Below are 17,008 nucleotides of genomic sequence, written 5' to 3'. Positions count from 1 at the left end.
GGTGCATGTGGGTTGGCTCCAAAGAACCAAATACGGTGCTCACAGTAAGATAAAGGATTTTCCATGAGCACATATTCTCTGTATTAATTTGGTGCATGAGGAGTTGTCCATTTCTACTACAAAGATAAAAACACCACCTGCATTAGTAAGTCACAACAATGGGTTATCCTTTTAAACTTTCAAGCTTGAATAACCAACAGAATTAGGTGATTACTAATACACTGTGGAGGATTAATCCCAAACACCACGGACGTCTCCGGTGGTAGTGGTAAGGGAATTGTGGAAACACACAAGCACTACTTAGGAGACCCGTAAATGAGTACCAGACCAAGAGTTGGTGGTGCCATGTTGCAGGGATTCTACTTAGAAACAGTACTATGCCTGGGACCACAGAACATCAGTATGTAGAGGCATACACACAAGAAGATATGGGCCCAAATCCCGAATAGCTCATAGTACCTTACTTATCTTCCAACCTTCCCAGAGAAACAGGTAGGTTTGCACCCCAGTACACAACACTCTGGACCCACTCAGGAAAAGTGGTAGCAGGTCATCACCTTTCGATCACTCACATGTTCACACTAAGGAAAAAAGAGACCTGAAGAAAGGTTACAATATTTATTGAAACTATTGTGCTCTATTACGTAACAACTGCGCTGCAATTAGAAAATATAGGCAGGTCCACAATTGCTTAACATAATCAACAGACTATATGAAATAAAAAGCCCAGTCATGTTGAATGACAGCTCTTCTAACGCCTACCCTCACTATGGAAGTACAGTGGTATATTGGTGATCTCTGGGATTGGTGGTGGACACCATAATTGGCATCCACAGGTGGCTGTTCTGCTTCTCAAATGGCGCAGCTCTCTCATTTAAGGACCTTTGCTATGCAAGACTTTCTTCTCTCTTGTTTCAAAACTACAAGTCTGGGCTTATATGATAATAATTTCATGGTAAAAAAATGCAGATAGATTTCTCTATTATGTCTAGATGTTAGTGTCAAACCACAGAGAATTACAGGCAACTGTGTTGTTTGACCTTGTATGAAATGTTCTTACTGAATCTTACTGACGAGCTGAATAACAAAAGATGTGCAGCCTATTTATAAAAAAACAGTGTGGCACAAAAACAATTGTGAGCTTTTGAAACGTGTGCAAAGTAAAAGCGTCCTACTACGTGCAGTTAGGCTGACTTATGGGAGAAAACACAGTTGGTCCTATAGTGTGATTTGTAATTATGAGATTGGGATGAGTAGATATGCTTGAACAGGTTTGACATTGCAGGAATGGTTACTCAGAAGGTGAATTTATGATTTGTAAAGAGGACTATGAGTCAACCAATCAATCAATCAGGGATTTGTACAGTGCAACTCCTCTCCCGTGAGGGTCTCAAGGGGCTGGGGAGGGTTAGGGGGCGGCTCTGTTGAGTGCTGGGACCATCCAAAGAGCCTGGTCTTGAGGTCCTTCCTAAACTGGGGCAGTGTGGGTGTTTGCCTGTGGTGGAGGGGAGGTCGTTCCCAGCCTTGGCTGTGAGGTAGGAGAAAGACTTTCCTCCAGTTGTGGTCTTGTAGATATGTGGGATTGTGGCCAGAGAGACGTGCGTGGAAGGCGAGGTGAGGCAGTCATTTAGGTATGCTGGTCCGATGTTGTGGAGGGCCTTGTAAGCATGAGTGAGGAACTTGAAGTTTATTCTTCTTTCGATGTTGAGCCAGGGGAGATCGCGCAGGTGTTGGGTGCTGTGGTGGGGGATGTCTAGGATCAGTATGGCTGAGCCGTTCTGGAGGGTCTGGAGCTTGCAGAGTAGTTTCTTGGCATAGAGAGCACTGCCTTAGACCAGTCTGCTACTGATGAGGGAATGCTTGACGTTTTTCTGGATTCTGGTGGGATCCATCTGAACGATTTTCAAAGTATACGGGGGTGCTAAAGCAGGCAGAGTATACGGCATTGATCAGTTGGTTCATCATGAGCGATAAATTTAGTATGTTACTGAGGTTTCGTGCATGGTCCGTCGGGGTGTGGAGATTTCCGAGGGTGAAGGGCCACCAGGTGTCGTCCCAGGCAGATGGGGTGGAGCCAAGAATGAGGTCTTCTGTTTTCTCTGAGTTGTGTTTCAGGCAACTCTACGTCATGCAAGTGGTGGTGGCTTTCATCCCTTCTTGGAAGTTGTGCCTGGTGGTGTTGGGTTGTTCCGTGAGGGAGAGGATGAGCTGTGTGACCTCAATGTAGGAGATAATATTAAACGTGTAATTTCTGACGATGGTTGTGAGAGGGGCCACGTAGATGTTGAAGAGGGTGCACTTGAGGGAGGATCCCTGGGGCACTCTACATCTGGTCTCTGTTGGTTCTGAGAGGACGGGTGAGAGTATGACTCGGCTAGTATGCAGTGGAAGAATCCAAGATGAGGGCTGCCATATGTTACTGGTCGAGGAGGGAGCAGATATCATCAGTGGTGGTGAGGAGGGCAGTCTCAATGCTGTGGTTGCTGCGGAATCCAGATTGGGAGGTGTCTGGAACGTTGATGGCTTTGATGAAGTTTGCTAGCTGGGTGTTGACGACCTTTCGATGACTTTGGCTGCAAATGGAACCAGGGAGAGGGGCCTGAAGTTCTTGAGAGGCGTCGGGTCTGCAGAGGGCTTCTTCAGGAGGGGGTAAACTTTGGCATGTTTCCAGTCATCGGAGAATGTGGTGGGTTCGAGGGAGCAGTTGATTGTCCAGCGTTGCTTGGGTGCGATGGATGTGGCGGCTGTGTGGAAGATGTGGGGTGGGCAGGGGTCTGAGGGTGCTCTAGAGTGGATGCTCTATATGGTCTTTAAGGTGTCTTCTGTCATGAGCGGGGTCCAGGTGAGTCTGTTGGGTGGAGTCGCTGGGGGTGGGAGTTTGGGTGGTGCAGTGGTCTTGGATGTCGAAGTTGTCATAGATCGTCTTAATCTTGAAGGGAAGAAAGGTGCTGAGTTGGTTGCAGAGGTCTTGGGAGGATTCATTTCCTAAATTTCCTTAAGTAGGGAGTAAGGCAGGCAGGTATGTGATACAATAGGGTGAACTCAGAGGCACTAAGGCAGGCGAAGGTGAGACGTTAAGCAAAGTATAATTTAATTAGAATGAGAGAGGGGAGAATAATTAGTAAATATAAATCAGATTAATTTTCATGCAGAGCTTTTAAGGAATTGTGAGACAGTATGGAATCTGGGATAGTTTAAAGAATAAAAAGAAAGGTAGAAAGTTAATTACATATGGGCAGGTGATGTACTTTGTAGAATCGTTGGTTGTTCAGTTTGGCTGTTGATTCTTCAGATGCATTCATTTCCATTTTTTAAACGTAAATATTAAACATTATTAAAAATGTTTGACTTTCCACGGAGGTATTTCAAAATGATATACTGATTTATGTGGTGAGTCAGGGAAGGAGGTAAGTTGGAGAAGTGGACAATCCCGGAGGTTTGCATTGATCATTCTGTTATATATTTATTTGAGACAGGAGAATGGGTTGTAGCGTTCTAAGTTGATGTGGTTCTTCCTTATATTAACCCCTTCGCCGCGGGGCGAATTCCGCCGCTGTGCGAGGGGGGGCAGGGCTGGGCGTGGCACTCCTGGCCAGCATGACCACACGCCTACCGTGACCCATGACGGCCGGGAGCTGTCATGAGCACGGAAGGAGTTAAGGGTTGTTTGTAAAGGGATTCTGCCGACTTAACTTTTCTTTGATGTTAGAGGGTCCCTGTAGCAGAAAATGAAATCATGTTGATACTCTGATGCATCACATTGCTAACTACCAGGACTTGACCATTCTTCTGAGCTCTAAGTGAGTCATAGTGGCTCTGATCTTTGTAAGTAGAAAATCCCATAGCTTTGCAGCTTGAATGGAGAAAATAATCACATTAATGGTTTTCTTTCTGTAAGCAGGAATTATTAAGTGATGTATCAGTGTAAGTTCCTGAGTAATGAGTATTTTGTGGTTTTATTATTTTAATATATGGCCAGTACTTTTTGGTGGGAGACACTGCTCAGTGTCTTAGCTAACATATTTCCAGGAGGCAATGGCCAGTGTGAATAAACTTAATGTTTGGCACAGTGGTTCTGCTCACCTAAAGTAGGATTTTCTGGAACCTGGCAAGGATGAACTGTGCAGATAGCTTTCCCACAGCTCAAAACCATCAGGGCTAGCAGGAGCAGCAATAAACTGGCAGCAGCTATTGTATGTGGCGGATGTGCCTGGCAAACACTGCTTCTCCTAGCAAGTGAGTTGGTTTTCTTTGGGCTGAGATGCTAGCAGTGTGTCCAAAAAAACACCTTAGCCAATGCTTTAAACTCATCACATAGACAATCATGCCTAAAGCAGAATTGATCACTTTACAGTAGCCCAAGGCTCCACACCGTTGCTCTGGCACAAACGGTATATAAAAAGTAGGTCTGAGGGAATAGTATTACAGGGTTGAGCTTTAGGCTCTGGCAGTAGTTATTGAAGGTAGCGCCTGACAGTCTGCTTGTCAGAAGGGGGGAGGCTGTGCCTCAGTGTTTCTCATTCCTGCTCACACAGCTGCCAAGGGCAAGGCTGTGGTTGTTCATACTGTCAGTGCCTAAGAAATGAACCTACAGAAAACAGTGCATACAAGCATGCACATTTCATGCACTCGTTCATCATTTCGCCTATTCATCAAACCATATTTAATCATTCGTCACACTTTTATCTAACCATTAACTCACCCATTCATTCATACCTTAAGTCACTAAGCTGTCCATCCATTTACCCATTGAGTAGTCCATGTATTAATTCACCCAATGATCACAATACCTTCTATCACTTATTCATTCACTTACTTGTACACTCATTCCCCCACACATTGACTCATTCTCACAAGCAGCCATTCAATAGACACAGCCAGGCATACAAAATCACAAAGCAACAAAGGATCTGTTGACTTTGCCACTGCCTATGTGTCATTAGCTATTTCAAATGTGGTAATGTGCAAGCCAGAGGTTTGAAATGTTACGAGGTCATGGGAACAATGTGTTCTGTCAGTTGCTCAACCCAAATGTATCCAAGACTTAGTCTGGTCCCAATGCACACTCATGCTGTGACGGGGAAATCCCTGATTGAGTTGATGAGGGGTAGGGAAGCCGCCACAGAACGTTGTCCCTATTGGGTTACCAAAATAGCACCAAAACATGGGAGTGTTGGAAGTTGGTGGGAATCTGCTGAAAATAATTCCAACCTAGTCAATTTAAGAAGGACTGTTAAAGCCAGTGCTTAATTTGTAAAATATGAAGTGCAGGTGCTCAAATCTTTGTCGGAGGCCACACCTACTTTTCGCTGGCTCCACCCACTTCCTTCATTGGCCCCACCCACTTTCTATATGAGCTCCACCCACTTCCTCAACTGGCACTGCAAAAAGACAGATGAATTTCAGCAAAGGAGCCTTCCTCATAGTAAGGTTTGATAGGGGGTTCCCCTACTACTTCTACTTCTAGGAACATCCAGGCTAGTGTCTGACGCTCAATATGTCATCAGCCTCAAATCACACATGCAGTCTGTCTTAAAAAAACATTATTACCTAGCAGCAGGCGGGTTAGAAAAGCACAACATTCTGATAATACAGTGCTCTAAATGGGATTTTACAGCCACAAGAAACTCACTAAAAGAGATATCACAGAAATACTCTTCAGTCCTGAAGCAGCACCCAGGCGGTGTAAAATGCACTGAATGCATTTGGCTCAAATAATTAACTGTAGCTGCAGTTAAACATACCTAATGAAGTATTTGCACAAGTCATCCACAGCCCCAGCCTGTGCCTGTACCTCCCTGAGCTGAAGATTCCCAAAATAAGAACCTATTTCCCAGTACTGCTCTCTCCACAAGCCCAGGCTTTCCCTCCTGGCCCTGAATATTCCTGGCCTAGGAGAATCTTTCCATAGTCCCAGCCTATCGCCTCCCACAGCACTGCTGTTATCAGAACACCTGTGACCTGTCCACACCCCGGGTATAGCTCCCTCTGGCAGCTGTCCCTGTTCTAGGAACCTCTCTCCACAGTCCCATGCTGCCTCTTTTGTTGCAGCATTGTCTACTAAGAGCCTCTCTCTGCCTCTCTTCTCCTTCAGACCCTCTGGAGCCTGCTGCACCCCTCCGAGGACCCTCCTGCTCGCTGCCAGAAGTTTGAGGCAAACCTCTTTGCCCAGGACCGGTGCCAGCACTTCTTCCTTTAGCCTGCTGCTTGAGGTACCACCGGCTGGGCCACGGAGCTCAGCCTGGTAAGGGCTGGCCTCAGGCGCTATGACTATTTCAACAGGAGCCTGGGAAGTGGGAACAGACACCTCTGCAGGGGGTGCGTTCTCTCGAATTACGCCACCTCTCTCTGACCCCGGAGTCTCTTACTGTCTGTGACTGTGACCTAGGACCCCTCGGTACCACCTTAGCGGCCCTCACACACACTGTGGCTTCGCTGGTGATGCCTCTCTGACCCCTGAGTCTAGCACTCTCTGCGACCCCCCAGTGATGTCTCTCTGCGTGCCGTCTGCCCCCTGTGTCTGGTGGTACTGTCTGAGGCTGCGAGGCACCAGTTCTGTCCCTCTGCCCTCTGCCCCCTGCCCCAAGTGTGGTACTCTGTGGCCTCTGTGATGTCGCTGTGACTCTGCCCCTTGAGGCTGGCACTGTCTGAGGCACCAATGTGTCCCACTATGAGTGACCCTTTCCTGTGAGCAAAATCAAGCAATGAAGATGAGGGAATCATATAGATATCAGGAATTGCACCCATTTGAGTCTAGCTGCTAATGTTTCAGATTGCTTATGTGTGACATTTTCATACATTCAGCGGATTTATGAGTCATTCAATGACTAAATGTGTGGCACTTTCTTGCGACCAAAATCATGCAATTAATTCAATAGAAATAGACAAATATCATAAATCACACACATTTGAGCAACAAGAAATTCGAACCCTGCAGCAGGTGCTTTTAAAGCGATTATTTAATTTCTAAAAAATTAGCACCCTCCACCACAAACTCAGCTTCAGTTGTGGATGAACCATATGTAACAAAGGGATCTCTGTGACAAAAGCTGCAACCCACTGAGCTATCCACATACAATACAGTTAAATACAATACAATTTGCCGGTACCAGTAGGCATATTAACCCCCTGGGCTACTCCATGGTTAAAGTAAAAACTGAAACGGCCACTAGATAAAAATCTGACCTCTCTCCAGCGGGAAAATTAATCGCCTGCCTCATCTCTGACATAACAAGTCTCTTTGCACTGGGAAAATAAAGGCTGCTGCTTCATTGTGCCACTGTCAATCACGGATATTTAACACTTTTCACTAATAAATCCTAAAAGCTGATATTTAACACTTTTCACTAATAAATCATAAAAGCTGCTAGTTTAGAGAAAATGTACACCTTCGATGGCACTGCATTTACAGCACAGAGAGAAAACGTTAGTGTGCCCATTTTCCAAGGCGCTATGACGTGCTGGAGCCCCCTCCCCATTCTAGTAAAAACATACCAAATGTCATCAGTAGCAGAATAATAAATTAATATCTGACTTACCCGAATCTCTTTATAGCTGTCGGAATGATCCACGGAGAGGAGCTGGCGTGGCACTGTGGAACTATCTTGCCTCTTCAGAGTTTGAGAGCGAGCTATCTTGCCTCAATCTGTGCCACCTGCTTTCACTATGACCCAGACTCAGCACAAGTTGGGCTCTGCCTGGACAGGGCATAGCAAAAGAACATGTTGAGGTCAGGAAGAAGTGAAGACCGGCTTTCTCCTTTAACTCTGGGCCATGCAGTAGGAGGTTTCCTGGGTGCCATGGGGCCCGGTTTGCAGACAGGAAATTCAACATCCTGCCACAGAATGCGCGCGGACCGGACATGGCTCCTCTGCAACAGTGTGTCAATGCGGGACCTCCTGACACTACCCGGGGAACAGCAGAAAGCAGGTTTGACTGCACAAGTTTAGAGAGGTGGTATTTGATGCATTTCATTAGGAACATAACTTGTCTCTGCAGAGAGCAGTTAGAGACGAGCTTGCAGCATTCTCCTCAATAGTATTGTCCAGACACCGACCCTCCCGCAAGGAGAAAGTACTACTGGAAGTGTGAATCCTCTGCCCTTGCTTGCCCCTGACAACATTTCTATAAATTAAAGTAATACCAACCATACGCTGCACGGCGCCCCCCCCCCCCCCCCTGTTCCCCCCTCCTCCTAGGCTCATCAGATCTCACCCTGCGGATCAGGTTGTAAATCGGGCAATCCCTCCCCAGGGGGCTGCTGATGGAAACTTTCATTAGGATCAATCGCCGCTGAGATGTCAGGATGCCCCCTGGCCTCGTGTATTTATTATTTTAAGTAAGTGAGCTGAGGGGAGAGAATCTGATGCCAGAGAGCAGCCCCGCCCTGTAAACTTGACTCTGAAGGGGAAGGGCTGGGGGTCTGGGGGCTTGGGGGTCCTGAGCAGAGGGGTGCCCTGCCCCCGCCCTGTAAACGTGACTCTGAAGGGCTGGGGGCTTGGGGGTCCTGGGCAGAGGGGGCGTGTGTGTGTCCCCTGGGCCCATTGATCGCGCATTAGCTCTTGTTAGCACTCCGTGCAGGATATTCAAATGAGCTCGGAGGATTACCCATGACCACGAGACAGGCCTCCTTTATTCTCGTGCCACAACAACACCATTCCCAGGGCCCTTCTGGGCCCCGCCCCCCGTCAGTGGGCAATTATCTCGAAATTTGGGTACCACGAGTCTGCAGGCTCCGGCAGCCTCTGAGAAATGGGACAGAGTTACACAGAGGGGACACCACCGAACACGGAACAATGGTCTAGCTTTGAGTAGTGCCTGCTTATTGCCTTGCACTTCGAAGCACCGTCTGAGGCATAGCAGAGTGTGATCATCGCAGTCACCTCTGCTGTGTGATGACAAATTGAGCGAGATGCTGTAGACCCGGCCCTGTAAATTAAGTGCCGGTGCTAAGCACCGGAAAGCACCGGCACAAATTAAGCACTGGTTAAAGCGAACCCAGGTTTAAGGAAAGAATGCAGATTAAAAGTAGGAGACTGGGTATGGATCAAAAATCCACTTCTTGTAGGAAAAGGTTTATCTAAGTTTAAAGATCCTGTTCAGGTATGTGAATTAAGAAAGAATTCTGTGAAACTTTCTAATGGGAATTGGTGGGGTATTTCTTGTGTGGCTTTGATTCCTCATAATCTCGTAATACATAGCAAAAACAAGAAATGTTTCAAGAGTGGTGTGTTGGCTCAAGCTACGAGAAGGAGTGTGGGACACAATGTGATGCTAAATGTTAAATGAAATTATTTGGGTTACAGTAGATTGTTAAATGAGACCTCTTGTTTTGCATAGTCAACGGTATTGTTACATTGTATTATATTATTTCTTGTTTCATAAAAAGGAAGATGTGCGGTAATGTGCAAGCTAGAGGTTTGGAATGTTATGAGGTCATAGGAGCAATGTGTTTTGTCTGTCAGTTGCTCCTGTGCCCCTTCCTCTGATGGATGTACTTTCATCTTAATAAATCACCACCGTCTTTATACCCATCTGTATGGTATCATCATTGCAAACGTGTTTCCCACTTTGGCTTCGTAAGCTTCTTTTGCATTGATGTTCTGCACTTTATATATTTAGCTTTGAAAAATAGTAATATTAATATAAAATAATACACAAAATATAAAACATTTTAAAAAGTACTTTTTTGTGGCAGCCCTTAAACTTGCAATTGAACAGGCTTTCGTGTTTTTGCTCTGTTATGTGCTTTCAAGTGGACAAAAAAATGAGTTACCTGCAAAAATCACCATACCGAAGCACCAATCCGTGTTTCTTAGAACGCAGCCTCTGAGCATAATGTTCTCATTATTCAGAGAGTATTTGTTGTCCTTCCAAAATAGTGTTCCATTGAACGTGTTCAGCTTATTGTTGGGAGGTTCGCAAACCACTACCCCTATAAAATGAAAAGAAACAATCCAAGTCACTCACAGGGTGGGACAGGAAATAGGCACAGGCGCCCAAATAATAGTTTCGCACTGTCAAATTGGGTAGTAAAAAGGTGGCCCATATTTAGAATACGACCAATTGGAACTTTCTAGGACATGCTCTCCGAGTGTTCTCTGAAGAGTGGGGAACTACAGACCTTTTACCTAGCCAATGTGTTGGGATATTAGGGGGCTGCTGCAATGAAATGCACGATGATACTCCCCAATAGGCACTTCCCCCCAAATTTGCTATTGGTTCATCAAAACTTCTTCCAATTAAATAAAAGCATCCATAATGCACATTCTTCATTCCATTAATATTGGGCCCCTACTTCCCTCTCGCCTGTCCCCATTTTTCCACATTGTCTCTCAGAGTGCTTTATGTGACTGTGCCATCCTTTTCTAGGTCCAACGTTATGATCAAGGGGTTACACACAGTGCCTTTCAGCATGTAGATTAACCCACCAAGATGTTTTATGATTAGTCAACTTTAAGAGCAACATATTCTACGCTGGTCTCTTTAGCAAGTACATTAAAAACCTGTCAACATACTGGAAACATTATATCGAGAGTTGCTGGATGCACAGAATATCGTTAGCCTATTTTAACCCCCTCAGCAGTTTACTTAACCCCCTAAACTAGGCCACCAGCCCAGCAAATACAGATGGTAAGGCCAATGCTCCTTGTTGGGAGGTGACAACTTGTTATTGCGTTGCTGCAAACTCAGAAATGTATTCTTCCACAATGAATGATATTAGCACCATTGCTCATATGTCTCATTAACATTGCTATTAAACTGCATGACTGTGGCAACATGTGGACAGCAGGAATAAAAGCTACAGTTGACCTGTATACATTTTGTGTCTATATATGCACCCACTTTTATAAAAATAGGTGAGGGGAAAGGGCCATGTCACTTTCAGGTGGGCAGAGCTTAACTCTAGATTTTCCAATCCAATCCAAAAATTCTTTATTTCGGCCATTTAGGCCATAAAAGATACATAAAAAGACATACATAAAAACATTGGTTATAAAGCATTAGATGAAAACTTAATTTGAAGGAATGTAATAAAAAGACAACCGATCCCCTATGATAATAAAAAAGGTACAGTGGCAATGAGGAGAGTTGACAATACAATCCTATAATGGTCAGACTTTGAGTAGTTTACTCCTAATGTGCCACATGGCCAATAAAAATTTTGCAACTGCGAATACAATGTATGGGGAGGAATCAGTATTCAGTATTCTGTACGAAATCACAAAGTCCCTTATGCCCAGGTTCCTACACAGAGGCACAAGCCAGTGTTTCCTAGGTCTCACGTAGGCAGGGCAGAAAAACAGAACATGGATTTCCTCCTCATCACAGTGGCTACAGCCAGGGCATGTTTTCTCCCCCCCCCCCCCATTGGCCCATTTGCACGTGAAGGATTTAATAGGTAAAGTGCCAAGTCTCCATTGGATAAAAAGCTTTCTTGCCAAAGTCGGGGAAATGATGTCCATAAAACTTTCGAAGTAGTAGGAATTTTTGGACTCCAGGAAACGTTGAGTTAAAATCCCAGTGCAGGGTGCAAGCACGTGAGAAGCAAGACTTTTTTCCTTATGAGCTTCTGCGAGTCTTTTTCGGGAGACCCTTTGACAGCCTATCTCGGGGGCCTCCCACAACTCATGGAGACTCAACCGATACAGTTCTTGCTTTACAAACAATAACCAAGGAATTTTATCGCTATGGTTTAAGTTCATAACATGAATGAGATCTTGCCTGTAATGCTTGAGCTCATTTGTAGTCCAAAGCCTATGCCAGTATCTTAATGGTTTTAGTTCAAGATCCTCCCTTATGGAAGGTAGACCCAAGTCTAAACGTAAGGGAAGCAAAGGTGTAGCACGCGGGAGGGCCAGAAGACGTCTCAAAAAATTATTTTCAACACATGTCAACTCTTTTCCAGCTTTGTACTCCCACAACTCATGGAGACTCAACCGATACAGTTCTTGCTTTACAAACAATAACCAAGGAATTTTATCGCTATGGTTTAAGTTCATAACATGAATGAGATCTTGCCTGTAATGCTTGAGCTCATTTGTAGTCCAAAGCCTATGCCAGTATCTTAATGGTTTTAGTTCAAGATCCTCCCTTATGGAAGGTAGACCCAAGTCTAAACGTAAGGGAAGCAAAGGTGTAGCACGCGGGAGGGCCAGAAGACGTCTCAAAAAATTATTTTCAACACTTGTCAACTCTTTTCCAGCTTTGTACCCCCACAGCTCACTCCCATACAATGCAGCCGACTTGGCTTGTGTTTTGTACATTTCAACTGCAGGAGCTATAGGTTTGTAGGTAGAGGTGTTCGTAACCTTTAAAATTGCCCCGGACAGTTGAGACAGCCTTATTCGAGAGCTTGATATCTGTGGTTCCCAAGCTAAATTCTCATGCAGAGTTACGCCCAGATACTGAAATGTTTTTACCCTCTCGAGGGATACTGAGCTCAGTGAAGGATTAGGTCTTGTCGTGGGGGAGGGGTTGAAAATCATAAATTTGGTCTTCCCTGTATTGATCTCTAGACCATACTGTCTACAAAAAAGACCAAATCCGTCCAGGATCCGCTGTATTCCCATAGGGGATTTGGAGCGCAGGAGGGTGTTGTCGGCAAACATAATTGCCGGCACCCTCCTGCCCGCCAAAAATGGGGCATCATTGTCCCTGACGTTAGTTAGGTGAGTTAGAACATTATTAACGTAGAGGCAAAACAGTGTGGGCACCAAGACGCATCCCTGCCTTACCCTCCTTAGAACAGGGAACCTCTTTGACAGTACTCCGCCCCTCCCTCACCGAACCTGAGCAAAATTGCCCTCATGGAGTCTTATTATGGCCTGTAGGAGATGGGTGGGAATTAAAATTAAAATAGATTTTGCTTTCAGCACAAGTGGCAAACCTATCTCTGGCAAAACTGGCCGCACGCTGGATATATTTCCATAGTTGAGAAGTCTGCCACGTGGCCCTGCAGTCCTGACAAGTTATGTGTTTCTTTCACCTGTAATGGTTCTTTATACAGACCAATCCATTTATGTCTAATATCAAACCATGGAAACGTTACATTGATGACGTTTTTATCATCTGCTATGGTGATGCAACACAAGCCATACAGTTAATGAATTGGCTCAATATCCAAAATCAATTTTTAAGATTCAACCAGTCCATGAGCAACACTGATTTAATCTTTCTGGACCAACATATCATAGCAGAACAGGGGGAAGCTCAAAACAGTCACACATGAGAAACCAACAGCTCGTAACTGCCTCCTACAATTCGACAGCTTCCACCCCATTCATCTCAGGGGAAATCTACTCTTTGGCAGTTTCTGAGAATGCAGTGGCCTAAAGGACTTCAAAATCCAAGCTAAATCTATTGCTCAAAAATTCAGGTAAAGGAAATACCCTGAAAATGTTGTGCAAAAAACCATGAAAAGAGCCCGTAACAAAAATAGAGATGCCCATCTTGCCCATACTTCACAGAAACAAACAGAGGAACATCTCATATATGTAAAAAACATTGCATGTTACCTGGTCTGCAAAACATAACTAAGAACTGGTGAATCTTAAACAACGGTTCCCTGAATCTCAAGAAACCGCTGTTCTCCCATAAAAGAGGATCAAGTCTTAGGGACTCACTAGTACATACGAGAACCCTACGCAAAAAACCACAGAATATCACCCCCGTAGGTTTTCTACCAAGAGTAACTGGACACCAACCTTCTGGCAACTGCATTGTCTGTCTAATGACAAAAGTTGACAAGGGTGTGGATTTGAAAGCTATCCGACCATGGGAAATTAGACAATTCACTAACTGTAACACCTTTGGGTGGTCTACATGATAACATGTTCGTGTAAACTATGATATGTCAGAATGACAAGTTGCAAAAACAAAACCAGAATATGCGAGCACAGAAGTAACTAAAATGTTTCCGTAGTACAGCCAAAATGTCAACACATAACATTGAAAAGTGTCATATATTGACTTCAACTGGGTGGTATTGGAACACCTACCAAACCCTGTTAAAGGACCCTGCTTGAGATGGAACAGTGATGGTTTTTCAGACTTTCAACACATATCACTCAGTGATAATGTATTATTTTAACCCTTCTCTAGTACTAGTATCCAGGGTCAGTTTTTTAATACCTGCTTTTATTTGTTTTAATTGCTTATTTTTTGACATATAGCGATATGTACTAATTCAGAAACTGTGAGTGTTTTGGTCTATAAATATATATTAGAATAGATTATCCCACACAGGAATTTCACCAAATGCTTGATTCAATGTAACAACTAAGATGTTAAATGAATGAGAAAAGCGGGGCCCTGCCCCTCATGACCAGAGAGGCAAGCCTGTCATGCACGGTGAGGGCGCGACAGGCGCGCCTCGACCATAATTGGTCCCGGGTCCTGGGCGTGACTCGGAAGGGATGGGAATCACTTCCGGGTCCTGCGATGGGCTGACGCCAGGCCGGTTAGAACCGGCCTGTGAGGGTAAGTAGTTTAAAAGGATCACAGGAGTCTTTCTCTTGGCTCCTCGCTTCCCAGCCTGCCGCACCAGCCTCGCTAGGAGGCTGTAATTGTTTTTCATTTTATCTTTCAGGTGTTGCTGATGGTCAGGTGTTTGCTGCGGATTGCGACGGTGGAGTATCAGGGGAAGTGACACCCGAGGAGCTCTGCGTGCATCACGCGTCTCAGAGGAAGCACAGCAGCTTTTCTGGCATCCAGCCTACAGGGGTCTTGGTCTCGGGGGAGGCGCTGCGTCCCCGTTCAGGTACCCGGTTGAGGTGACGCTGGTGTTAGTGGAGCGCACACCCTGCCAGTATTCCCGTGCAAGCAGCTCCTCAGTGCCGTCGCGCGCTGCTAGTAGAGTGTCTACCTCCATTTAAATCAGCCGGCATTGCCATCAGCTAGTATTTGGCCCACACTACCTGTTTAGGTTCCCGGTTGAGGTGGCGCTTGATTAGGTAGAGTGCTCACCCTTCGGGTATTCGCGGGTGATTAAAGGTTGTTTTCTCCACATTGCAGAGCGATACTGCCGATAGTGGCGAATGCTCCCGATTTAGCATACAAATATAAAGGGGAGAAGCAATTTTTTATTGCGCAAGGGGTGTACAATACAACAAAGCAGTACACTGTGAAACTAGAGTGAGGGCAGCGCAAGAAGGGCTGGCGGGAGGCGCAAATTGTTCTAAGAAGCATACTTTTTAAATACTTGTGCATTATCCTAGTGCAAAGCAGCACATCACTCATTCTGAAAGGAGGGGGGAGTGAGTATAGTACTGCTTGGGAGTTTAGGCATCAGTGGGCACCGGGGGAGTTTGTGAGTCTTACCTGGGTTTGGTGTAGACCATTGGGGGGGGACTGCAGTTGATCTGCTATTGTCCTTTCTTACAGTGGACAAGCACCAGGAGTCCCATCAACCAAAGATCTTAAGGAGTCCATTCTTCATTGGAGCAACACACAGGTGATACCCAAGGGGGAGAGCACGGACAGGCCTGTACTCCACTGCTTCTGTGAGCCACACAGGCTGAGACTACTTGCCTAACCCACCGGATTAGATGGCTAGTCAGGCTTTTAATAATTAAGGAGTGCGTGTAATGTAGAAAAGTTTTGCAGAGTGTCGGAGCATGTGTAAACTCTGTCCCGTCGGGAGAAGAGTTAACACGATGTGTTGAAAGAGAGAATTAGAACCTATCTGTCACTATGATTGAGTAGGTGTAGTTTAAGGAGAAGGCGATTCAAAAATGAAATTTGGCAGATGGGTGGAAGAGGTAATTAGAGAAAACGCAGAGTAAGGGAAAGCTCTTATAAAAAAATGCATCGTAGGTTGCAGTAACGTTGATTTTTATTCTAGTTTGTTAGATGGATGAAAGAAGAATGTTTTGAGGGTCAGGGGGGTTGAGTATTTAATTGTTTTGTTCACTTTGAAATGATGATTTTTCACTTAGAAATGATTGCTTAAGCACATAAGGCTATATATGTAAGATCTAACAATGATTTTAGTGATTATAGTCGAAAATGGAACACTTTAGTAATGCTGTAATTGTTAACTTGCAGTTACCCCTGACGAAGGGCTGGAAAGTAGCCCGAAATGCATTGGGTTTTTAATAAAGACATGCTGCTTTGAATCATCTTGTGTACTTGGATCGTATTTGCAAAGAAGTCTGGATGGGCGCATGCGAATATGGGAAGCATTCCTTATACACTACGTCATATATGTGTATTAAATGGAATAACACGAAGAAAATGTGGAAAATAATGTGGATTAAACTGGACAATTTGTGAACATGGTTAAACGGAGAACTACTGGCTGGATATGATATCTATTAATGCAGTGCGACTGTGAGTGGAGCGTGATTTTCGCGCTCCCCACATGCATTGTTTTATTATGGTGCACGAAGGGCAAAGCACTGCCCAGTTTCGCACGCAATTTGTATAGTTTGCTTAAAAATATAAATGAGAACATCACGATAAACACGGTGTGCATACCACCTTCTTTCAATAAATTACGTGTTGAGGCAGTCCATTTGCGAGAGGAGAAAAAGGCAGCAGACGCGGCTGCACAAACATCTCAGAGCGGCGTAGCACAAGCTTCTATCTTCGGAACAGATAAGACTATGAAAGTTCTTGCAAAACCTATGCGGGAAGCCGCGCCTTTGTATGTTACTCCTAGAGGCGAGGGAACAGATGATGATAAAAGTTCTGCCGATTCGAAGGGTTACTTTATTTATAATTGGGTCTATACTCCTTGGAATAGGGCAGATTTTATGGCCCTTAAAAATGCATTGCCTGATCCGCGCAAAAATCCAGCAGCTTTGTATGAGGAAGTTGAGGGTGCTATTAGCTCTTGTAACATGACTTTGCCTGATATTGATTTGTTTTTCGGATTGATATTGCCGCCTGACATGTGGAGAACTGTGCGTAAAGTTGATGATCGTGCAACTTTTGGGTCATTATGGAAAGAGTTAGAACAAATGGATGTAGAGCGGGAGCCTGCACACAAACCGTGTAAATTGAT

The 17,008-nt window shown here is 44.9% G+C and overlaps 1 protein-coding gene across 1 annotated transcript in view; it reads right to left on the bottom strand.

The window, feature by feature from the left end:
- The window catches only part of ATP8B4 (ATPase phospholipid transporting 8B4 (putative)), a 3,619,152-nt gene that overhangs the window by 2,372,775 nt on the left and 1,229,369 nt on the right, over positions 1-17,008 (bottom strand). The window contains exon 9 of the mRNA XM_086958264.1: positions 9,776-9,934. Coding sequence (XP_086814390.1) covers positions 9,776-9,934 — 159 coding nt within the window. The remainder of the gene's footprint in view (positions 1-9,775; positions 9,935-17,008) is intronic.

This window comes from Lissotriton vulgaris, chromosome 2_1 (genome assembly GCF_964263255.1).
Source record: "Lissotriton vulgaris chromosome 2_1, aLisVul1.2, whole genome shotgun sequence".
In the NCBI taxonomy this organism is placed as follows: domain Eukaryota; kingdom Metazoa; phylum Chordata; class Amphibia; order Caudata; family Salamandridae; genus Lissotriton; species Lissotriton vulgaris.
The sequence above is the reverse complement of the archived record's forward strand: the minus strand, read 5'-3'. Positions and strand labels throughout refer to the sequence as shown.